At 37.4% G+C, this 26,173-nt stretch overlaps 1 protein-coding gene across 1 annotated transcript; it reads left to right on the forward strand.

The window, feature by feature from the left end:
• Window positions 1-1,244: 1,244 nt before the first annotated feature.
• LOC117343682 (autophagy-related protein 9A-like) lies at window positions 1,245-26,173 on the forward strand. The gene is made up of 21 exons (XM_033906142.1): window positions 1,245-1,392; window positions 2,461-2,619; window positions 2,913-3,021; window positions 4,757-4,900; window positions 5,907-6,042; window positions 7,087-7,189; window positions 8,957-9,056; window positions 9,531-9,580; window positions 9,844-9,928; window positions 10,257-10,356; window positions 11,056-11,096; window positions 11,850-11,912; window positions 12,704-12,778; window positions 13,154-13,263; window positions 13,910-13,950; window positions 14,314-14,448; window positions 14,929-15,108; window positions 15,305-15,388; window positions 18,907-18,973; window positions 19,315-19,439; window positions 21,001-26,173. Exons 2-21 carry the CDS (start codon window positions 2,499-2,501, stop codon window positions 21,550-21,552), a joined length of 2,421 nt encoding a protein of 806 aa, XP_033762033.1. The 5' UTR covers window positions 1,245-1,392; window positions 2,461-2,498; the 3' UTR covers window positions 21,553-26,173.

Consider the following 26,173-nt stretch of genomic DNA (forward strand, 5'->3'; position numbering starts at 1 on the left):
CAGTATGACAGGTGACCTCTATTCGGAGGTAATGTACAGTATGACAAGTGACATCTATTTGGAAGTAATGTAAAAGTATGACAGGTGACCTCTATTTGGAGATAATAAACAGTATGACAGGTGATCTCTTCTTGGAGGTAATATATACAGTATAACAGGTGACCTCTATTTGGAGGTAATATCCAGTATGATAGGTGACCTCTATTTGAAGGTAATGTCCAGTATGACAGGTGACCTTCTTTTTGGAGGTAATATACAGTATGACAGGTGATGTCTATTTGGAGGTACATAAACAGTATTACAGGTGACCTCTATTCGGAGGTAATATACAGTATGACAGGTAATCTCTATTTGGAGGTAATGTACAGTATGACAGGTGACCTCTATTTCGAGGTAATGACCTCTATTTGGAGGTACATTTACAGTATGACAGGTGACCTCTATTTGGAGGTACATTACAGTATGACTGGTGACCTCTATTTGGAGGTACATATATACAGTATGACTGGTGACCTCTATTTGGAGGTAATATAAAAGTATCACAGGTGACCTCTATTTGGAGATAATAAACAGTATGACAGGTGACCTCTGTTTGGAGGTAATATACAATAAGACATGTGACCTCTATTTGAAGGTAATATACAGTATGACAGGTGACCTCTTTTGGAGGTAATATACAATAAGACAGGTGACCTCTATTTGAAGGTAATATACAGTATGACAGGAGATCTCTTCTTGGAGGTAATATATACAATATGACAGGTGTCCTCTATTTGGAGGTAATATACAGTATAGCAGGTGACATCTATTTGGAGGTAATATCCAGTATGACAATTGACCTCTATTTAGAGGTACACAAATAATACCAGAGAGTGTGATATACACGTTTCTGATAATATCTAATTCTAATAATACATATCACAACAATAATGACAATGGCAAACTAAAAACATAATATCACCATCAAAATTTGAATTCGTGTTGGGTTTGGTAAAGCAGTGTTGTGTAGCTGTCTGATTGGTCTTGTCACAAATTATATATACATGTACATAGATATATAAAATGTATGCATACATATTCAAAAATGGTAAATACGGTACCTCTCGTGTGACTCCGGTACTACTCGGGAAATTCCGCCTAATGCGTATAATAACAATTTGATCTCGGTTCTGTTAACGCTTGTTCCATATTTGTGACTGAAGTTGCTTAGCATTCAAGCTCACAGAAGACCTAACTTCAGCGAATCAATCCTATATTTTTGTTTTCATTTTGAGAAAGAAAGTAAACTTTGGAAATCTGTTGATATTGGATGCAATTTTTCACTAACTACAAAAATGTAAGAACATTTCAGGAAATTCCAACAGCTACAATGTGACTTCTACGGTATGAAAGGTAAAAATATGTTGTCCTTCAATAATTTCAAAATATTGTATCGTCTGTTTGTCTTTCTCGTCAGCTGAGGGCATTTCCTCAGGAGGTCAGTTGATCCATTTTTGGGCATTACGTATATTTCAGTGACAATGCAATACTGTTTCCAAGGTACGTACATTCTCATTTACTGAATGATGATGAGAAGTGGTTACATGTGCTGAGAGTTCTCAACTTTGTGTCAAATTATCAGTTGATTATATGTTACAGACGATGATTCATCGTTTGTTTTATTTAACACATTAACATGTGTTGCTGTAGTCGGTCTACTAGATGACCTGCTGACCTGATGAAACTGCTTTTTGTGATAAAAACAAGCACTCTCAGTATACACGTTGTCAAATTTATGATTTTGAGTGTAATAAACAATTCTAGTTCATGGATTTTAGGCTGTAGATGTTTCAAATGGTTAATTTTATTTCATAAATATCTTTAATGCTGAAAACTTACATGTGTACTTATATGACAAGTTCATAATAAAGATAAGTTTCTCATCTGTTTTTCTGAAACTCTAGTATTCAATCATAATGTACAGTAATCTGAAGGGCTAGACCGACTATCCATGGCAAATATACACTCCAACAATGTTAGAGGATAATTACCTGACAAGAAAATTGTGACAGGCGTTGCAATTGACAAAAATATTGCTTGATGACAAATCAGTCAACCAATGGCCTCTTATGTTATACAAGTAACTAACAATCCGTAGATGCTATATTTGTTCTTTGATATCCCGTACATAAGCTTAGTCTGTCAATGCCATCAGTAAATATTGTGGAGAGATCTATATGATAAAACCTCTCGAACTAATTAGATCAATTACATGTAACTGTGCATGTACGTATCTGCCATATGCATGTTGATCAATGTTCTCGAATACTTTCTGTATATAGGCATGTCACATATCCCTTTAGGCTATGTATATGCCAAATTCTTGTACCATGGTCTGTGTTATACATCAACATAAACAGATTTTGTTAGCTTTATAATATTATCTAATGGGCCTAACATAATCAATTTATTGCATTTTAGGTTTTAATTGTACATAGCTAAGTCAGAATGTGACCAGTATGGCAGAGTATGAGACACAGTACCAGTCTTTGGCATCTTATGATGAAGAGGAGGAAACAGATGACAATGAGATTCCAGTCCATGACACCAACTTCATGATTCATGTTGTTCCTGAGAGCTGTAAGTATCTAAAATGTACTCATTAACTTGTGAAAAACAAAACTATTACCTGAATAGCATTATTAGTTTAAGAGTTTTGGTGTTAAATCTCTTTGCACAATATATTCTATAATGATAATAAATACAAGACGCTAGAACATATTCCAGAAATTAAATTATGTAATTCATTATGACAGTAGATCAGACTTCTCCTGAGTCCTGTTAGGTAATCTCATGATATTTGGTCACATTTGACAAACATTCTGATCATCTGATTGTGAAATGGTTCTGATTACAATATTTTGAAATTGTAGCTCGCTGGAACCACATAGAGAATCTAGATGACTTTTTTGCACGTGTATACAACTTCCATCAAAGAGGAGGCTATGTGTGTATGGTGGTGGAGGATCTACTACAACTCATGTATGTTAGACATGCATCAGTCATACATTGATGATTCATTTGTGATAAATGTTTTATTAATAATTTGATATATATCAATTTGTACTAATTATGGTCTTAGTCAATATTTGATATCCACTTTTTGACACTGATAACCTGCTGTAATTTACCTTTATTTTACTGCCGCTGAACCCTATCTGGATGATGAAAGTGCAACACAATTGTGATCAGTATCAATTGTACGTTATCCAATGAAACTAAATTAAACCACAGCTTCAGGGATTAAAATGTTTCTTAATTGGACAGTTTGCTTAAATGAAGTAAGCAGGGCATTTGGTCTTTTAATGATACTGCAAGTGCACCTTGCTGTGTACATGGTTCTCCACATATTGAGAATTCAAACTTGTGGTGTTTGCAAAAATTACAATATCCGTATTGAATGCAAGATTTTTGAATTGTTTATACTGATGGTTGATTGGTTTCTTTTAGGTTAGAAAAACATGTTTTTGTAATTCAAAACATTTACAAGTTAGGCCAAGATCGATGATGAAACTACATATAAACACATTTGAACAGCACTATATCTGTAAGGTAAACAACAATCTGAAATCAATATTCAGTTAAACGATGACACTGATGCTGATAAAGGTTGTGGATTAAATCACTGTCCTGGTACTAGTACTATCGGTGGGCCTGATCATTGCAGTACAGAAACACATTGGAACTCGATTGTTTAGTGACAAATGTCAATTAGGCAGATGCTGTACATGTTCTTCTGGATGTTCCAAATTTTTCTTTCTGCTGCTATTTTGATCAATGTGGATATGTGTGAATACATTTAACATTTAAATCAAACTCCACCTGACCAACTTCAAGAACAGCTAATCTCGCCTCTGCAATACGATTGGGATGCAGCTTTCTGCTTTCATTTGTACATTCAATACAATCAACACACAAGGTAGTGAAGTACTTTCATTGTCCACAGATGGGTTCAACTGCAGTAAGTCATCTATGTACATTTGATTAAACAAAAGTTGGAAGTATTAATTTTTTACGATGTTCCCTCACTGCAAATGTTATATTTAATTTTAAAGATGTCCAACAATTGTTGTTTTAGATGTAATATTTTAGTTACAATAAATGACCATTCAGAGCATGGTACTCACTGTATTATACAATGTATTTTACAGATTTCGAACTGCATGGGTATTTTAAAAATAGGGTCCTTCTGTTTTGCTAAATGGTGGCCTTTTCAGTTTAGGTTGAGCCTGCTGTATATTTATTAAATCAATTTTCAGGATTCCTTTATAATTTCCATGCTTCAGAAGGCTTTAGGAATGGTTTAAATCCTGAGTCTGCATTCCAAGGTTGATATCAATAATTGTCACCACAGTTCCAACTATTTCCCCTGTAATGATACAGTATGATGTATCTGCCAAACTGATATATATAATTATGGTATATATCCTATGGCATCATTAGATCACATGTCCAAATGGCAAATAACTCTTGTTCAAGTGAGCTATGCCATGGTGCAGTGTCCAACTGGCCAGCATCACTTGAAAGAATAAACCTTGCCTATTATTATATTTAAATAAAGTGGTAATCAGCTTAGCATCTGGTCATCTGCATAAATGACCTAAGGTATATCAACTTCAAAGTAGCATTAGAAGCAGGTGAGCAATGCAGGCCCATTGGGCTTCTTGTTAGGGGGAAGGTATGAGAAGATTTACATACCAAGGTTTTTGTTTTACAGACAATTTCTATTTGTGGTTTGGTTCTCCACATTCCTGGCATCATGTGTCCGGTACGATGTCTTGTTTGCTAACGAACCCAACATGACTAACCACAAGGTCACAATTCCAGAGGCAATCCGACCATTTGACCAATGTCTTGGCCAGTGAGTATTCCAATGATATATGCTTTACCTTGTTAATATTACAGAAATTCTCTTTAGGACATTTCAAGTTTTAAAATAAGATTTTCCTTGTCATTCCATGAATGCACCGTGTTATGTGTATAAACTAAATGTGATATGGGGTCATAAAATCAAATATGATCACGAAAGGATATAATGCTTTCACAGATTACATTAGGGCAGTTCCAAAGTCATTGTGTCAGAGGGATGGGAGGCATAATTTCAGAAACCCCACACTCCATAAAATATTAAAGCGTAATCAGTATTACTCGTAAAATAGGGCTTTACACCCACCACCCATCAAACTTTAATACAAGTGCCTTCCACACTCTTATACACATTCTGGAATATAGCCCTTAAAATATTATGTACAATATTGGAGATTATATATAGATATATATATATATAGGGTCTAGTAAGTAATAACGACGGTATAAACCAATATAGGTACTGGATCCTAACAAACAAATGTTGGATGCGTATTACTAGAAATAGATATATTTCAAGTAGTAATAACGACAGTACAGACAAGTAAATTGTCAAATTTTCGAGGCAATCTGCCCCTTTATCAAGACACAGGTAAATTACATACGATCACATATAGACATAGAACATGGAACAGTTACACAAATATAGTAGGTATAAACAACAAAAAGTATCATAATGTTGTAAATATATATATATATATATAGACACAAGGTGACATGGAAAACCAATTTTGTTTTGCAGTATTTACAAAACATTTTGATAATGTGATCAAAAGGAAAGTGAAGAAAAAGCATGGTTAAGCAGTAGCAGCACAAATAATATCCGATGATAAATTAGCCAATCGGCAACCTCTTATGTCATAGGAGAAGGTTGATAAGTTCTATAATAATATAAAGTTCTATAATCTTTATTGTGATGGGAATTAGGATAGCTACATTGGTGAGGAGAAAGATCTGTCATAAACTACATTATTAACACAATGTACTAAAATGTGTTTCAGGTTTGACTTCGGTATTGTGTTGTCTCTCCTGGTTGCCCTCGTGTTCTGGATGTTCCGTCTAATCAAGGTTATCTACAACATTGTAAAATACACAGAGATCCGTTCTTTCTACATCCATGCCCTAAATATCTCTGCAGTGAGTATACCAAGTCCCCTTTTCCTAAGCCTTGCCAAATTACAGGGTCTGCAAAAGCACTCTTCCATTCATCCTGATTTTGCTGATGGATGAATGAATGTCACTGGCATCCATTGGATGAGTAGAATTCTGTACATTTCTTTATTCCAAGCACTACTGATTGTATATCTTGTATGTGTTTCACTGACAGATTGCTGTCATGTTAATGTATTGCAGCAATAATGCCCAAGTGTTCCGGGTTTGTGACAGTGTGACAATAAGGTGAAAATTCAAGATTACTAAAGTTCCTTGTAATTTGGTTGACCATAAGGAGAGCTATTGAAAGCTGTCAACAAGCTTAAGAGATAAATGAATCTGGTGATCATTGTTATAAGTATCTTAGACAATTACTATGCCAAGTTTACAATTTTCGGTGATAGTTATTTTAATAGGTCAAGCTATGTTTTTACTGTCAATTTTCACATTACACACAAATTAATTGTGCTTCATTAATAGAACTATTATAACCATGTGGCATTTTAGAAAATAGGTAATTTTTTCGGTTAGTAGTAACACAGTTATGTTGAAGCCTATTGTCACCACCTGTGTACACTAACAATCCTACATTCTGATTGGTCCAATTATTCCAACATGTTACTAACACCCATAGTTATAAAACTTTTCATTGACTTGTAATTATAAATTCTTGTTCTGAATAAGTAAGGTGCTGTGTGGTTAAAGTGTCCGACACTTTATTACTAGCTCTCCACCTCTTGGTCGCAAGTTCAAAACCATATTGGGCAGCTGCCTGGTACTGACTGTAGGTCAGTAGTTTTTCTTGGGGTTCTCTGGCTTTCCTCTACCTCCAAAACCAAACCTGGCATGTCCTTAAATGACCCTGGCAGTTAATAGTGCGTTAAACAAAATAAACCAAATCAATGTCTAAATAAAGTCTCTTTACAAATCCACTGTAGTTAAAAGAATAAGTGCTTTTAAAGATTTTGCTTCATCAGGATTATTTCCTGTTAAATCTAAACATAAATGTTAATTATTTTGATTTGGCAGGCTGAACTACCAAACATGACATGGCATGAGGTTCAAAGATGTCTGCTAGAGGTACAGAAGGAACAGCAGATGTGTATCCACAAACAGGAACTCACAGAGCTTGGTAAGACTTAGTTGTGGATTTATGTATAGTAGAATGATGCATATCTGAATGACCAGTATGTGAAATTAATGACTATGAAATATATAGAAGTTACATAATGACCAAGAATTTGAATGCTGTTCCGAAAAGAATTGACCTGTTTAGTGTCAATGTGTATGTTGTTTCACAGTATTAGTTGGGAAATAAGGATGTGACCTGTAGTGAAATGCTGTAATGCAAAACTGACAATTTCAGGAATATGTGAAAAACTTCGAATTTATCACAAATCATGAAAAATGATAAACAAGTTTATTATCTTCAAAGCATTAAATTAAAGATATCTATATAAAAAGATAATTATCCGTAAAACAAGAGCGAACATTGTTGAAAAGTTGGGTGGTGTACAGTGGACCCTCGATAATCCGAACACCTTCGTTCCCAGTCCAAACCGTCCGGATTACGAGTTTTCCGGACTGCCGAATTTCGTGTACCAGGTCAAAAAAATTGTCGTGTAAGAGTTATCTCCCTTGATTATATACAATCCGGGACGTTTCATAAACACGTCTAATTGTCAGACTTTTTAACAATAAATATACTTATGTTTCTGATATGATTCTTGTTTTGTTTCGTAGAAAGTAAAAAATAAACTATGTTTTTAAAAGAACATGTAAAGTGAAAGTTGTTTTATTTATAGCGGGCATATGTGACTAACAAACAACACACATATGTGTCACGTCCCGGAGGTTCACAAACAAGTAGAAATTACAAACGTTAAATACCTTAAATAAAATACCCGGATTTTACAACTTACCGTCAGTCCATGTTTTTTTTAATGATTTTTACGTACCAGAAACCGCAAGCTATCTATTTAAAAGTACGCGACACCAGCGAGAACTACCCAAGATGTCCGATAATTATTAAACCCGTATTCACTTAACAATGTGACGCTTAGTTAAGTATCAGACGACTATTGACTAATTTGTGTGTAATCAACCCAGTTCTTGTGATCACTGCTTAATACGTAAATGTGTGTTACAAAGCCAATATCCGTGTTTACCTAATACAAGTGTTAATGATGTTAATTACCGATCATAAATTTATTACATGTATATGAGATAGATTAATTATCGTAGGTAATGTATGTTTGTGCATAAATTTTGTAACATTTAGGTCGTAGAGAAAAAGCAATGTACCGTTATAAAAACAAAAGCTACCCATTGTAACACAGGTAAACACCCGGGGCTATGACCTGGCAGCGGTCGCTATGACTACGCACAGTGTCAAGCGATAGTCTGTACAGCTGTCGACACGGGTGACTTGCCCTGACATTTTTTTCTCCTCGTGGTGAAAAAATCGTCCGGATTATTGAGGGAAATTTACTAATGAAAAGTATGTTCCGTTCCCAAAATGGGCTTCCGGAATCGGAATCCGAATTTCCGGACTGGTGAGTACAAATAACGTTACGGAAATCCGTTCCCGTGCATTTCCGTCCGGACTGTGAGTTTTCCGGACTATCGGCGTCCGGATTATCGCGGGTCCACTGTATATTCGAAAAACTTGAGGTAGAGAAGTCCAACAGTATTAATATCATATTGTATTTTCATGTTTGTCCACAAATGTTTTTGATCTGTCTGAATAAAATGCCCTGTATAGATGGGGATATTGCTTTTGTATTGAGTGAATGATTTGGTTGAAAAGAATTTGGCTTGAAATATTCTGTAGGTCTGAATATATCCTACAAGTCATGATATGTCTGGAAATATACAGAAATATATCTTTGTTTTCCAGATCTTTACCACAGAATCCTGAGATTTAAGAATTACATGGTGGCCATGGTGAACAAGTCATTACTCCCGGTGAAATTTAAGGTGCCTTTTCTAGGAGACTAGTAAGTAGCAATAGATATTTTATATTTGATATAAAACCACATCAAGATCAAGATGAGGTTCTCAGTAATAAGTATTTAAATGCTTCTGAAAACAAGCATATTTTAGTCTGAAGAATTATTCAGATTTTGTTGTACAGAATGTGGCTGATTTCAAAATCAGAAATCTTTTGTCCTCACTATAGTAAAGTGATTAGTTTCTACCATAAACAAGAATACAGATAAATATACCAGACGTGCTTGACTGCCTAAGTCTGACTCTTGGATTGCCCAAGTTATGGCTGAATCAGGGAAGTCTTCCTTCAGTAAAGATAGTAGTAGATCTAGATCTGTTTAATATGGTATAGCATAATGGAGTTAATATATGTTAAATGTTTCTTGTCCTTTTGCAGCAAAAGTTTCTCAGTATATAAAATGTGTAATATTGAAGCAATAATTTTACACATCACTATTTATATGACATTTTTCTTTTTTCAGTGCTTTTCTAAGTACAGGACTGAAATATAATTTAGAGCTAATACTGTTCTGTAAGTATTTTTTTCTTTCAGTTAATTTCTTTTAAATAAATTAAAACAATTCTGCAAATGTTGGGGGGTGTTGAGATGTCCATGATATGATATACAATGTATATCAACTTTGGTTAAAATTGGACTCATAGTTTTTGAGCAATGAATCTAGCACTTCAAAAAGAAATATTGATGCTGTTGCCAGAAAAATAACAGCTCACAGGTGAGACAAAAATGAAAATGCTTCATACATGTATTTTGATTTCTAATACTGCATATTACAGGGGGACCATGGTCACCATTTGAAAATAATTGGAAATTAAAAGAAGACTTTAGACAAAGTCATCGAAGGAAACATTTAGCAGAAATGTAAGTATTTAATTCCATTGTTTAAAAGGGCCCTTTCCCTATATACAATGTAGCAGACTGAAAAGTATAAAAGGCATGTTGACTTGAGAATATATGTGGATAACTGGTGTAGCAGGAATAATTAACAAGCACTCATTTCATATCAATTCAAAGTAAGCACAGTTGTTTAAACAAGAAAAAATACAAATTTAAAAAAAGGAATCGTATCATTTAGGCATTATACATATGAATAGGAAAAATATTTTTAATTTTATTTTAATTTCCTTCTGAAATCTGGCCATATTTGGCAGCTGTGATGCTTATTTTATCCATTGCTGTTTCTTTACAGGTTGTCAAAAAGGATTTTGTGGATAGGTATAGCAAATCTAGTATTAAGCCCTCTCATCTTCCTGTGGCAAATACTCTACTCCTTCTTCAGATATGCAGAGGTAGGTTGATAAACCTTGCAGTATTATATACATGTGACACTAACCTGCTTCTTTTACACTAGGGGCTGTGATAGCTCAGTCCGTTTGAGTACTTGTCGCGTTACCTCTGGTGACGATCCCGTCACAAGGTGTGTGGTTTGACGCTCACTACCTGTGTCAGTTTGTGTTTCTCAGGAAACTGAGAAACAACAGCTCTGTGCTGTAGTGGTTGTGTCCTTGGGTTAGACACTTGACCCTAACTGCTCTGTATAGCATGTAACAGGCCAACTGTTTGATGTTTGATGAGGTAGTCACCAACTACTACAAGGAGACCCAGGCCTCAAAATGACACTGGCTGTTCAAGGGGCGATAAACACAGCAAACAAACCTTTCAGAAATTAGGATATTGTACATTCACCTTGATTGAGTAGTTGTCTGTTATGAACCTTGTGAAAATATTATAAAAATATGAAAACATGAAGACAGAAAATTATTGGGAACCTTTTGCTTCATCGCTAATGGTGTATGATTCAAAAGTTACAAGAGTGATTATGTTTCATAACACATTCATACTTTGATGTAATAAATATATTCAAAATCAATCTGTATAAAGCCGCTAAAAAAATATTTTAATTCAATATAAATTTTCAGTTTTTGACATGGACCTGTATTTCCAGTTTGACGATTTAGCCTGAAATATATGATGATTTTGTTTTCCAGCTGATCAAAAGACAGCCTGGTATACTAGGAGCAAGGCGATGGTAAGGCTTTTTGTTTGTTGGCCTGTTCCATTTATGAAGTAAAGTTTGATGGCCTGGTAGGAAACAAAGTATACCATCTAAATCAAACTCTGAATTTACTGTAGTTACATGTACAAGCTGTAAAAGTTTTGATGATTGATTTGGAAAAAATGTCTGAGCATCTTGTTGCTGTACAAGTATACGTACAAAAGATCAGGACTTGAGAATTTTATGCAAATAAGCAGGTGATGCAAATAAGCAGGTTATGCAAATAAGCAGGTTATGCAAATAAGCAGGTTATGCAAATAAGCAGGTAATGCAAATAACTTGCATGCAATTAAGTGGATTTCTCTGTATTCATGAACTCATATAAGCCTGTAATAGAAAAGAGGAATTGATTATTACTTCAGTCTATCAATGTTGTTTATTTATGTGGTAAGCCATCCTCTGTAGGCACCTTGATAGTCTAAATCCTCACTGTTATGAAACTAATAATTCTGGCAAACACCATGTAGCCTGCCAGTGTAGTTATTTGGCCAGTGAGGCCTGGTGTCAGGTGCAATTGGCCCAATATGTGACAATTTACATTTTAAACAAGATATTATTAATCTGGTATCGTTTAAAATTTTTATTACAATGTCAAATACCATATATTGGTTCTCATAGATGATTTATTTTATTTTAATTTGAGAATTATAAAAGCTATTGATTTTTACTTTACCAGAAGGTATAGCTGTTAAAATGCTTACACTGGTCTTTATGTCTTATTTTCAGGTCCAATTATTCCCGGTTGTACTTAAGACATTTTAATGAGCTGGATCATGAATATAATGCAAGGTATGTATAAAGTCTGTCGGTCAAGTGATACTGTTTTATCAGTGTCAAGTGATATTGTTTTATCAGTCCCCTACAAGTGAAACCAGGGGGGCTATAGGTTTCCTCCACATCTGTATTGTAAGTATGTGCCGAATGCCAAAGTTTGTTGGTACTCTATGGCTTCATTCCTCTAGGAATTTAGATCAAACTTCACACAATAATAAAGGAATATAATATCTCAGACAAGTTCGAGTTTCAGGGTTTTTGGGTCAAGGTCAAGGTCACTGTTACTATTTTAGAAGGGGCCGGTGTGGGACATGTATTGCTAAAATTTGTTATGGCGTCACAGTGAAAGAATGACATCAATAGCATTTCTTTCTAAAATCTTACAAACATGGGATGGGATACTCCAACAATGTTACAGGTTTTACACGGCGAGATACTTTTGACAGGCGCCGTGTAACTTCGCAGTCGGCAAAATAATATCCGATAGAAAAAGAGCCGACCAGCGGCCTCTTATGTTATAGGAGTAGGGATGGGAATGGCTGTATTTTTCCTCTCTATCTTTCTGTCCCTAATGATATGTTTTCTGGTTGTTTTCGTCATAATGAGGAGAAATTTGAAATACGGTTTTGTCCTAACATGTTGTATTAAAGCCATACTGAAGTTTTCCAGTTTGTCATCCAAATTTTTTACCGAGTTATGTCCCTTTGAATTTGTGTGGGCTGGCAGGGGACATTCTTTAGTAATTCTCTGTATGTTTGTTGATTAAAACAACCTGTTTGAACAATGACGTTTTCATTATATTCCAGATTAAACCGAGGTTACCCAGCTGCTAATATGTACATGAATATTTTCACGTCTCGAATAACCATCATAATGGCCAAGTAAGTATGTTTTGCTCACAGAGTGATATATATATATTATATGTATGTTTTGCAGTTTTTCAAACAATCGATATAATAAAAGTGTATATGTTGAAATATGATATTATATATTTACATAAACTAAGTTATTAAACACCATCAAATGCCTTAAAATGTAGATTTGTTTTGTCTATATCTAAATTACAGCCAACTTCAAAAGTATCTTTTGAAATAATAAAAAGCATCTGTATGAAGTATCTCTGGAACCCATGGACAGATTTTGTTTGTATTTACACCAGAACATCACAGTATCAAATGCACAAAATTTGAGTGTGTCAAAACAAGTACATTTACAGTTATTTCTTTCCATTGAGTTTTGGATGATTTGTGTTGCAGGAATGTTGCGTTCTTTGCGGGGTCCATACTGGCTGTACTGGTGGTTCTCTCTGTGTATGACGAGGATGTCCTGAGTGTGGAACACGTTCTAACCACTATCTCACTGGCAGGTATGTGGTCAAAGTCTGTTGTACATGTTAGATACTTTGAAGTGTACTTTTATAGCAAAATATACCTAAGTGAGAATAACCATTCTGCCAATTTACATGAGTGATAACTGTAAATTGGTCTAAAACCTTTCGAAACTCTGTTGAGTAAGTAAAGCACACAATTTTCACGAAAAAGTCCAAAAGTTCAAATTATAGTTGTAAAAATGTGTACCAGCTTGCTGGGCACTGATCCTTCAAAAGAGAGGTGACATTTCAACAGACAGGGACACTTGACATGCTCTGTGCCAAAGCGTTCAGAAAGTATTAACTAGCTAGTTGTTGACCTCTACCTCTTTATGCATCTGTATCAGTGATCGCTAATGTGGTTGGAATGCTGTCGTAAACTCAGTCATGTGTTAGCTTCAGACCAATCTCCCCTAGAAAATATAGAGTCAAGACGTGCTGTCGATTGGGGTTTGTTAGGTTAGTTGTTTCCCCACCGATGGCACATTTGTTTTCCGCCGTGGGTTTTTTCCCCAACATCCAAACATGTTTCCTTAGCTACGTTGTAATAAAAGTTCTACTGAGCTGATGTTGGTTGTTGACCTTGTAAACAATGTTAAATAAAAGTTATTTTCATTAATTGTTTCCTACATTTGTTTAACAGGTCTGGTTGTAACAGCATGTCGGGTCCTTATCCCAGATGAGGTAAGGTCTAGTGAATGTAGTTTCTAATTTGTCGGTGTTGTTCCTAATGATGAAGTGTTTCACAGTTTTCAGATATTCCCAGATGTCGTCGGTCCTTCCCACTTTATCAAATAAAGAATTGTAAGCTTCCGGGTCTTTTATTTAAATCATTATCAACTCTGTATATAATTCTCCTAGAAATAGTGTAATTAAAAACAAGTCTAGTTATAATGTAGAAATTATCCCCTGATTTCCAACACAGAAAATAATAGCAATTATTTAATCTCTTAATGATTTTAAAAGATTTCTTCATAGAATATTAAATGTAACAATGATTTATTCCCTAGGAAATTCTCAAATAATGTATCAATGATTTCTCCCTAGCACATGGTGTACTGCCCAGAAGTACTGATGAGGAACATACTGTCCCACATTCACTACATCCCAGACTACTGGAAGGGAAACGCTCATACCTATAAAGTCAGGGATGAGTTTGCAATCCTTTTCCAGTACAAACTTGTAAGTAGTGCTTGTTTAGTTTCTCTCATGTATGAGTGTGCTATCATTTGTCATACTTGTGTGAAATACTAGTGGAGTCCCAGTCCATTCCATGGACAATATTACATTGTAATGATAAAATTAAACAAAAAAGGTTCTTTTTCATCCGTGAATAATTAATTTGCCATTGTTTGTGTATAGAATGGGTCTTTCTGATTGTTTGTGGGTTTTTTTTCGTACCTCAATGAAAAAAAATCCGAAAATGGTGCGAAAAATGTGATGTCACAATACGGCCATTGATGTCGCATATTGATTTGTGAAAAAGAATCCTTTATAAGATCAGTTAAATTAAGTATTTCAATTGATTTTACACAACTTTTGCAGAAATTGAGCACTGAGATTCCTGTAAAAATAGGCTAAGATCGAAATTTCCCAGTAGGGTAATACCGAAATATAAGTATTACTTAGTAAACATGTTACTTTGATTATTGTTGATTACAGTCCTACTTGATAGAGGAGCTACTCAGCCCCCTCGTCACTCCATTCATACTGTGTCTGTCTCTCCGATATAAATCACTGGAGATTGTAGACTTCTTCCGGAATTTTACTGTGACTGTCGTGGGGGTAGGAGATGTTTGTTCCTTCGCTCAGATGGATGTGAGAAAGCATGGTCATCCAGAGGTAAGTCGTCACTCTGGTCACTCAAGCTTTGATGTGACTTTGGTATCTGTTACACAAAAACTTAAATATTTGATCATGCAAATGATACTAAATTATCACTATAAATTGTCCCTTTGTTGATATTTTTGGTCAGAGGTGCTGAAGGAATTTTTAAGAGTTATTTAATCATGAGACGTTACTTGTCTGTTGTACACAGTGGGCACACAAGGTGGATACAGAGGCTAATCAATACAACCAGGCAGAGGACGGCAAGACGGAGTTATCCCTCATGCACTTTCATGTAAGTATAACACTACACATCAGTATACACAAGATTCACTGTTCCTGATTCAGTTAACTCATCAATTCCTGACATGCTGTCAGGTATCCAGAAGAGGGATGAAGATCTATTTATACAACATAACAACTACTACCAGCATTGGCTCTTACTACAGCGTTGGCTCTTACTGCACCATTGACTCTTACTACAGCATTGGCTCTTACTACAGCATTGGCTCTTACTACAGCATTGGCTCTTACTGCAGCATTGGCTCTTACAACAGCATTGACTCTTACTACAGCATTGGCTCTTACTACAGCATTGGCTCTTACTGCAGCATTGGCTCTTACTGCAGCATTGACTCTTACAACAGCATTGACTCTTACTGCAGCATTGGCTCTTACTGCAGCGTTGACTCTTACAACAGCATTGACTCTTACTGCAGCATTGACTCTTACTGGAGCATTGGCTCTTACTGCAGCGTTGACTCTTACAACAGCATTGCCTCTTACTGCAGCATTGACTCTTACTGCAGCATTGACTCTTACACCAGCATTGACTCTTACAACAGCATTGACTCTTACTGCAGCATTGACTCTTACTGGAGCATTGGCTCTTACAACAGCGTTGGCTCTTACTGCAGCATTGGCTCTTACAGCAGCATTGGCTCTTACTGCAGCATTGGCTCTTACTGCAGCATTGGCTCTTACAACAGCATTGGCTCCTACTCCAGCATTGACTCTTACAGCAGCATTGGCTCTTACTGCAGCATTGGCTCTTACAACAGCATTGACTCTTACTGCAACATTGACTCTTACAACAGCATTGACTCTTACTGGAGCATTGGCTCTTACTGCAACATTGACTCTTACAACAGCATTGACTCTTACAACAGCATTGACTCTTACAACAGCATTGGCTCTTACTACAACGTTGGCTCTTACTGCAGCATTGACTCTTACTGCAGTATGGCTCTTACAACAGCATTGACTCTTACTGCAGCATTGACTCTTACAACAGCATTGACTCTTACAACAGCATTGACTCTTACTGCAGCATTGGCTCTTACAACAGCGTTGGCTCTTACTACAGCATTGACTCTTACTGCAGCATTGGCTCTTACAACAGCATTGACTCTTACTGCAACATTGACTCTTACAACAGCATTGACTCTTACTGGAGCATTGGCTCTTACTACAGCGTTGGCTCTTACTACAGCGTTGGCTCTTACTGCAGCATTGGCTCTTACAACAGCATTGACTCTTACTGGAGCATTGACTCTTACAGCAGCATTGGCTCTTACTGCAGCATTGACTCTTACAACAGCATTGACTCTTACAACAGTGTTGGTTCTTACTGCAGCATTGGCTCTTACTGCAACATTGACTCTTACTGCAGCATTGACTCTTACAACAGCATTGGCTCTTACTGCAGCATTGACTCTTACTGCAGCATTGGCTCTTACTGCAGCATTGGCTCTTACTGCAGCGTTGGCTCTTACTACAGCGTTGGCTCTTACTACAGCATTGGCTCTTACTGCAGCATTGGCTCTTACTGCAGCATTGGCTCTTACTACAGCATTGGCTCTTACTACAGCATTGGCTCTTACAACAGCGTTGGCTCTTACTACAGCATTGGCTCTTACAACAGCATTGGCTCTTACAACAGCATTGACTCTTACTGCAGCATTGACTCTTACAACAGCATTGGCTCTTACTGCAGCATTGGCTCTTACTGCAGCATTGACTCTAACAACTGCATTGACTCTTACTGCAGGATTGACTCTTACAACAGCATTGACTCTTACAACAGCATTGACTCTTACTGGAGCATTGGCTCTTACTGCAGCATTGGCTCTTACTACAGCATTGGCTCTTACTACAGCATTGACTCTTACTGCAGCATTGGCTCTTACAACAGCATTGGCTCTTACAACAGCATTGACTCTTACTACAGCATTGGCTCTTACTACAGCATTGGCTCTTACAACAGCATTGGCTCTTACAACAGCATTGACTCTTACTGCAGCATTGACTCTTACTGCAGCATTGACTCTTACTACAGCGTTGGCTCTTACAACAGCATTGGCTCTTACTACAGCATTGGCTCTTACTGCAGCATTGACTCTTATTGCAGCATTGGCTCTTACTGCAGCATTGGCTCTTACTGTAGCATTGGCTCTTACTGCAGCATTGGCTCTTACTGCAGCATTGGCTCTTACAACAGCATTGGCTCCTACTCCAGCATTGACTCTTACAGCAGCATTGGCTCTTACTGCAGCATTGACTCTTACAACAGCATTGACTCTTACAACAGCATTGACTCTTACAACAGCATTGACTCTTACAACAGCATTGGCTCTTACTACAACGTTGGCTCTTACAACAGCATTGACTCTTACTGCAGCATTGGCTCTTACTGCAACATTGACTCTTACAACAGCATTGACTCTTACAACAGCATTGACTCTTACAACAGCATTGGCTCTTACTACAACGTTGGCTCTTACTGCAGCATTGACTCTTACTGCAGTATGGCTCTTACAACAGCATTGACTCTTACTGCAGCATTGACTCTTACAACAGCATTGACTCTTACAACAGCATTGACTCTTACTGGAGCATTGGCTCTTACTACAGCGTTGGCTCTTACTGCAGCATTGGCTCTTACAGCAGCATTGGCTCTTACTGCAGCATTGGCTCCTACTGCAGCATTGACTCTTACAGCAGCATTGGCTCTTACTGCAGCATTGACTCTTACAACAGCATTGACTCTTACTGCAGCATTGGCTCTTACAACAGCGTTGGCTCTTACTACAGCATTGACTCTTACTGCAGCATTGGCTCTTACAACAGCATTGACTCTTACTGCAACATTGACTCTTACAACAGCATTGACTCTTACTGGAGCATTGGCTCTTACTACAGCGTTGGCTCTTACTACAGCGTTGGCTCTTACTGCAGCATTGGCTCTTACAACAGCATTGACTCTTACTGGAGCATTGACTCTTACAGCAGCATTGGCTCTTACTGCAGCATTGACTCTTACAACAGCATTGACTCTTACAACAGTGTTGGTTCTTACTGCAGCATTGGCTCTTACTTCATCATTGACTCTTCCTACAGCGTTGGCTCTATCTCTCATACAAGATAGAATTCTTACATGATATCATCCTTAGCTCTACCAACATCCTTATAAGTCCCCTAATGATGAAACTGGTTGGAATATACATTTCCTCTCTGTCTGTCTTGTACTTATGTACATAACATCAAAGTTTGTCAATACTCTTAAAGCTTCTTTTGTTGAGGGATTCTGATCAACCTTCACACAATGATAAAGGACCATAATATCACACACAAGTTTGAGTTTCAGGGATTTCGGGTCAAGGTCACTGTTACTATTTTTATCAGAGGCCAATAAGGGACATGTGTTGCTTTTGCATAACCAAATATTCTTATTTTTAAATCTGATTGACACGAGAATTATATATACAATTGTTCAGATACACCCATTGACTGTTATTTGTGTTTGTGTTGTAGCTTACAAATCCAGAGTGGAAGCCTCCAAACACAGGTGGCACCTTTATACAGACAGTTCAAGAGGAAGGTAGGTTTGCTGTGACATTGTTGAATTGTCTGAAAGTTCAGTCCATTGTAATTGATTCTGAGAGTCAACCTTTCGAAAACCGAATAAAATTCATGATTGTGATAGTTCTTTGCAAATAATTCCTAATACAAAATTAAAATAATATATTAAAATATAATCTACCATACATAAGCCCACTCATATCTATTGATTTTTAGAAGAATTACCTGTACAAACAGTTGGTTTGCAGATCTCTGTTGTTTTTAGTAATGCCAAAGCAGAAAACTTGACATGTGACATACCTTGTTTTAAGTACTTAGTATTACATGTAACCAACTATTTTTTTGTTTGTTTTTTTTCAGCCCAAAAAGAAATGTCTTCCCTAGGCACAGCTCAGTCTGAAATGCCAGGTGTAATACCAGGAATGTTTAACTCTCACCTCCCTAGTCTGGGACTGCTTCCCAGCACACTCAATCAAGGAATGGGGGTATGTCTTATATACGGAGGGGCAGGGGGGCAAGGAATGGGGGTATGTCTTATATATATGGAGGGGTGGGGGGGGGGGGCAAGGAATGGGGGTATGTCTTATATATATGGAGGGGTGGGGGGGCAAGGAATGGGGGTAAGTTTTATATATATGGAGAGGTGGGGGCAAGGAATGGGGGTATGTCTTATATATATGGAGGGGTGGGGGGGGGGGGCAAGGAATGGGGGTAAGTTTTATATATATGGAGGGGTGGGGCAAGGAATGGGGGTAAGTTTTATATATATGGAGGGGCAGGGGGGCAAGGAATGGGGGTATGTCATAAATATGGAGGGGCAAGGGGGCAAGCAATGGGGGTATGTCTTAATTCTTATATATATGGAGGGGCAGTGGGGGGGGGGGGGCAAGGAATGGGGGTATGTCTTATATATAAGGAGGGGGGGGCAAGGAATTGGGGTAAGTTTTATATATATGGAGGGGTGGGGGAAAGGAATGGGCTATGTCTTATATATATGGAGGGGTGGGGGGCAAGGAATGGGGGTATGTCTTAATTCTTATATATATGGAGGGGCAGTGGGGGGGGGGGGGGGGGGGCAAGGAATGGGGGTATGTCTTATATATAAGGAGGGGGGGGGGGCAAGGAATTGGGGTAAGTTTTATATATATGGAGGGGTGGGGGAAAGGAATGGGCTATGTCTTATATATATGGAGGGGTGGGGGGCAAGGAATGGGGGTATGTCTTATATATATGGAGGGGTGGGGGCAAGGAATGGGGGTATGTCTTATATATATGGAGGGGTGGGGGAAAGGAATGGGGGTATGTCTTATATATATGGAGGGGTGGGGGCAAGGAATGGGGGTATGTCTTATATATATGGAGGGGTGGGGGCAAGAAATGGGGGTAAGTTTTATATATATGGAGGGATGGGGGCAAGGAATGGGGGTAAGTCTTTTATATATAGAGGGGCAGGGGGGTAAGTCTTATATATATAGAGGCACAGAGGAGGTGTCAATGAATGTGAGGATGTGTCTTATATATATTGAGGGGCGGTGTCAAGGAATGAGAGTCTTATATATATGGAGGGGCGGGGGCAAGGAATTGGGGTATATCTTATATATATATAGAGGGGCAGGGGGCAAGGAATGGGGGTAAGTCTTATATATATTGAGGGGCAGTGTCAAGGAATGAGAGTCTTATATATATTGTGGGGTGGGGGTATATGCTTTATTGTATATATGGAGGGGCAAGGAGGCATATTTATGATATATAATTATATACATGTATATGAAATGAGACCTGGTAAAAAGCAAGTATGGTTCTATATTGCTATACTATGTGGAATTATTTACCAACAATGTAATTTTCTTTATTCTTGCAATTTTAGCAAGCAACAGAGTGTATTAGTTTATATTTCTCAATTCACTAATAACACCAACGTAAATGTCATTGTTTTGAAGGAAGGTTTTCTCATTTCACTAGTAACACAAGTCTAAATGTCATTGTTTTGAAGGAAGGTTTTCTCAGTTCACTAGTAACACAAGCCTAAATGTCTTTGTTTTACAGTACAACAGTTTAGCATCAAGTGTAGCCATGCAGAGCACTTTGTATTCCCCAACTACAGCATCAGCTGCCCCCACTGGAGCCTCAGGAGGCCATGGGATACATCACAGACTGAAGGGAGGTATATCCCAAATTGAGGGGCCCCTAGGAGGGGGAAACCTTGGTTTGTTAAGTAGTATGACAAGCTCTGGCAGTCTGCATGGCAGTGGTATAGGCATGGTCCCACACAGTAATCAGCCTCGTGTGGATGAGGGCACACTGGAGATGATGTCACATGACATGAGTTTTAGTGCATTGTACTTACATGACCTCCAGTTCAAAAGGTCGCGGGGTCAAAGTAGTGGTGAGAACATTGACATTCGTACACGTGCTACGTGGCAAAGACAGGACAGTAACCAGTCACATGTTCCTATGGCACACATACAGGAAGCTGGACAGGAAGATAACTGTGAGGAATTGTTATCACATCCATCTAATGCTGCTGAGGAAAACGAGCAGTCTATATCGCACTTGTCTAGCCAAGCCCAAGGCGATGACTACCACCCACTCGAATAGTCAAACAGAACCTACACACCTGTCTTACCTAGTAAAGGGTGATGACTACCACCCACTCGAATAGTCAAACAGAACCTACACACCTGTCTAACCAAGTAAAGGGTGACGACTACCACCCACTAGAATAGTCAAACAGAACCTACACACCTGTCTAACCAAGTAAAGGGTGATGACTACCACACACTCTAATAGTCAAACAGAACCTACACACCTGTCTAACCTAGTAAAGGGTGATGACTACCACTCACTCTAATAGTCAAACAGAACCTACACACCTGTCTAACCTAGTAAAGGGTGACGACTACCACCCACTCGAATAGTCAAACAGAACCTACACACCTGTCTAACCAGGTAAAGGGTGACGACTACCACCCACTCGAATAGTCAAACAGAACCTACACACCTGTCTAACCAGGTAAAGGGTGACGACTACCACCCACTCGAATAGTCAAACAGAACCTACACACCTGTCTAACCAAGTAAAGGATGACGACTACCACACGCTCTAATAGTCAAACAGAACCTACACACCTGTCTAACCAAGTAAAGGGTGACGACTACCACAGACTCGAATAGTCCAACAGAACCTACACACCTGTCTAACCAAGTAAAGGGTGACGACTACCACCCACTCGAATAGTCAAACAGAACCTACACACCTGTCTTACCTAGTAAAGGGTGATGACTACCACCCACTCGAATAGTCAAACAGAACCTACACAACTGTCTAACCAAGTAAAGGGTGACGACTACCACAGACTCTAATAGTCAAACAGAACATACACACCTGTCTAACCAAGTAAAGGGTGACGACTACCACCCACTCTAATAGTCAAACAGAACCTACACACCTGTCTAACCAAGTAAAGGGTGATGACTACCAACCACTCGAATAGTCAAACAGAACCTACACACCTGTCTAACCAAGTAAAGGGTGACGACTACCACCCACTAGAATAGTTAAACAGAACCTACACACCTGTCTAACCAAGTCAGGGGTGATGACTACCACCCACTCGAATAGTCAAACAGAACCTACACACCTGTCTAACCAAGTAAAGGGTGATGACTACCACCCACTCGAATAGTCAAACAGAACCTACACACTTGTCTAACCTAGTAAAGGGTGACGACTACCACCCACTAGAATAGTCAAACCGAACCTACACACCTGTCTAACCAAGTAAAGGGTGACGACTACCACCCACTAGAATAGTCAAACAGAACCTACACACCTGTCTAACGAAGTAAAGGGTGATGACTACCACCCACTAGAATAGTCAAACAGAACCTACACACCTGTCTAACCAAGTAAAGGGTGATGACTACCACCCACTAGAATAGTCAAACAGAACCTACACACCTGTCTAACCAAGTAAAGGCTGACGACTACCACACGCTCTAATAGTCAAACAGAACCTACACACCTGTCTAACCAAGTAAAGGGTGACGACTACCACACACTCTAATAGTCAAACAGAAACTACCAACCACCCGAATAGTCAAACAGAACCTACACACTTGTCTAACGAAGTAAAGGGTGACGACTACCACCCACTCTAATAGTCAAACAGAACCTACACACCTGTCTAACCAAGTAAAGGGTGACGACTACCACCCACTCGAATAGTCAAACAGAACCTACACACCTGTCTAACCAAGTAAAGGGTGACGACTACCACACACCCCCTTATAGTCAAACAGAACCTACACACCTGTCTAACCAAGTAAAGGGTGACGACTACCACACACTCTAATAGTCAAACAGAAACTACCAACCACCCGAATAGTCAAACAGAACCTACACACTTGTCTAACGAAGTAAAGGGTGACGACTACCACACATTCTAATAGTCAAACAGAACCTACACACCTGTCTAACTAAGTAAAGGTTTATTCTTTATATGAATATTTTATCAGTCTGAACACTTTAGTACCATATTCCAAGTAAGAAGCCCACATGTCCTTATAATCCCCATATTTTCTCTCCGAAAAAAGGATACATAAAAAGTTGCGTTTTAAGTTATGTCACTGATCTGCCAATAATTTTTTCAGACTTTTAACTGAAGCGTTCTGGAGAAATGGAAAAGTGTATTTGCTGAAAAAATCTTTCTTATTTATCAAACCAGATATCAAATGGAAAATAGATTGCCAATACATGACCAAAATCATAATTCTCTCAAAAACAAGTACATAATATGCCCTTGTAAAGGTTCTAGAAAGTTGACTTATGCATTTCCTGCTTTCTCATTGACACCAGCCGTGTAGACCTGTTATTGTAATTAGTTTATTAAGCAATGTGCTTATTGGGTCAAATACAATATCTGTATATGTTATGAATGAACTGACATTGAAAGTGTATTTCATATTTTCTTTTTGACCGAAAATTTTCCATTGTACATTGACACCATCTATCTTTTCATTTGTAACATAAATGCCACATAATTGTTGTTAAGTCTTGCCTGATCAAAGTTCCTGTACATAGTAAGCTATGTAATACTGCTTAAATCATTAGAGTTTAGAAACATATCTTCAATTTATCCATTTTAATTATACCTATGTATCTACATTATATGGGCATTGGCAACCATAAGGGATTAAAATGTTGTGACTGGGGTTTATTAATCAATATACGTTATTTATCCCCAAGTAAACCGCCTCCCCTTATGTAAAAATTAGTACCATATTTATCCTCAAATAAGCTCCTTTTGCTTGTGTAAAAGTTTAGTACCATATTTATCCTCAAATAAGCCCCCTCTGCTAGTGTTAAAGTTTAGTACCATATTTATCCTCAAATAAGCCCCTTCTGCTAGTGTTAAAGTTTAGTACCATATTTATCCTCAAATAAGCCCCTTCTGCTAGTGTAAAAGATTTGTATTCAACTTAAGGAATGGCTTATGTGTAAACCACGTTTTAGCTTACAATTTTGAAATTGTTGATTTTAGGGTTATTTGTGGGTAGGGACTTATTTGTTGATAAATACCATATGTACATCTTTATTTGTATCCTAAATATTGTACTACATATTGTGAAATTATTCATATAATAAATTTTACTAAAAATTCTTTAAAATTAACATTTACATTGTTAGAAAACACATCAAAGATTGTACAATACTACATAATACCAAAGCTTGACTATATGTACCAGCCATAGATACAATGTACTTAATTTTACGGGTTTCTTTTTTGAGATATTTTCTTGCACATAATTCCTGTGGTCTGTCTTTGCCTCTGGACTAATAAATTAGACTGTTTTATTCTAGATAATGGTCTTTGCCATAGAAAGGTGATAGTGAAATAAAACATCAGAATTGAAGTGTGTACAGTTAATTTAACCACATAGATACAATAGGCCACCAAGGAAGTTCTAAGCTGCTGTGGGAAATAACATAGAAAGTAGGGCATAGTTTGACAGAGTCACTTTTAATCATTTGATACGGAGATCCAGCTCCAAACAGAAACTAGGACCTCTGCCTCTTGTATCTCACTGTTATTTTGAATTCTTCCTCTTTATTGTTTTTCATGTGTTATGAAGAACTGGTTGTTATTTTTTTATAAATAGACCAAATGCAAATCTTGTACCCGTACAATTATAGAAGAATGACCCGTTACAGATAAATGTATTTGTTATAAGGTACGTTAACCCTGCCCAGAGTTTTCTATATTAATTATGCCACTTATAATCACATTTCTAGAGAAAACCCAGAGAAAATTGCACAAGACTTTTTATGGCTGGTTTAAGATGGGGTCTTGTTGTCCCTTATCATTTTGGGAAGAAAATTGGTGAATTGGGAAGGAACATTCAGCAGTAAACTGCAAAACTAGAAAAATCGACTTCAAAGGGACATTCCTTCGTTGAATAAAATTTAGGTCGTCAACATTTTCGAAGTAGTAAAAGTTATCATCTTAACAATGATACGGCAGTTTTACTCTCAAGATAAACCAAAGTTCTTCAAGTATTCAGTCTTGAAAATTCTTAATTCGACCCAAACTATCACAAATTACCGCCAAGACATACAGTATTTGTATATGATACGCCTTTTTCCTGTCATTTCGGCGTTAATTTACATGTAGGTACAAATTAACACTCATGTATTCAACGTTTGGACATATATTTCATCAATAGAAATTGTGCTTGTTTCTGATGTCTGAACGAAGGAATGCCCCCTTTAATATGAAATATTTTCAATTGGGAATGGGACCATTATCAGTCCCAACAAGCCCTCAGGAAAAAAACACTGTTGTCATGTTGGTATTTATTTTGTGTCACCTATACACAGATGTTGTTTTTATTGTTTTAGTACTTTTTAATACTGTTACATGTGTCTATATAAGCTAACCGGCTGTAAGTTTACAATTTGTATTTAGTAACGTGCCAACTGGCAATACATTTTATATTGTCTGACCATAGATAGAATCGTGATAAATTGTCTATTACAACAAGTCCAGCAGCTAAGAGTGCTAAATATTATAATGATTGTGCGTGTATGCCTACCCTTGTTTCATGACAGGAACGCTTCATTTTACTTAATGTGCTAAATTGTACCATATTGTATGAAAAGCCACTGATTTCTGCAGTATAAACTATAGCAGGACATGTTAATACAATTTGGATTGTT

This window comes from Pecten maximus, chromosome 15, assembly GCF_902652985.1.
Source record: "Pecten maximus chromosome 15, xPecMax1.1, whole genome shotgun sequence".
Lineage (NCBI taxonomy): Eukaryota > Metazoa > Mollusca > Bivalvia > Pectinida > Pectinidae > Pecten > Pecten maximus.

Bases quoted from the DNA above. Each gene is read 5' to 3' on its own strand.
- LOC117343682 (XM_033906142.1), top strand. From the start codon at position 2,499: ATGGCAGAGTATGAGACACAGTACCAGTCTTTGGCATCTTATGATGAA. The intron at 3,022-4,756 runs GTATGTTAGACA...TTTGTTTTACAG, and splicing joins GAGGATCTACTACAACTCAT to ACAATTTCTATTTGTGGTTT. The intron at 10,357-11,055 runs GTAGGTTGATAA...TTTGTTTTCCAG, and splicing joins CCTTCTTCAGATATGCAGAG to CTGATCAAAAGACAGCCTGG.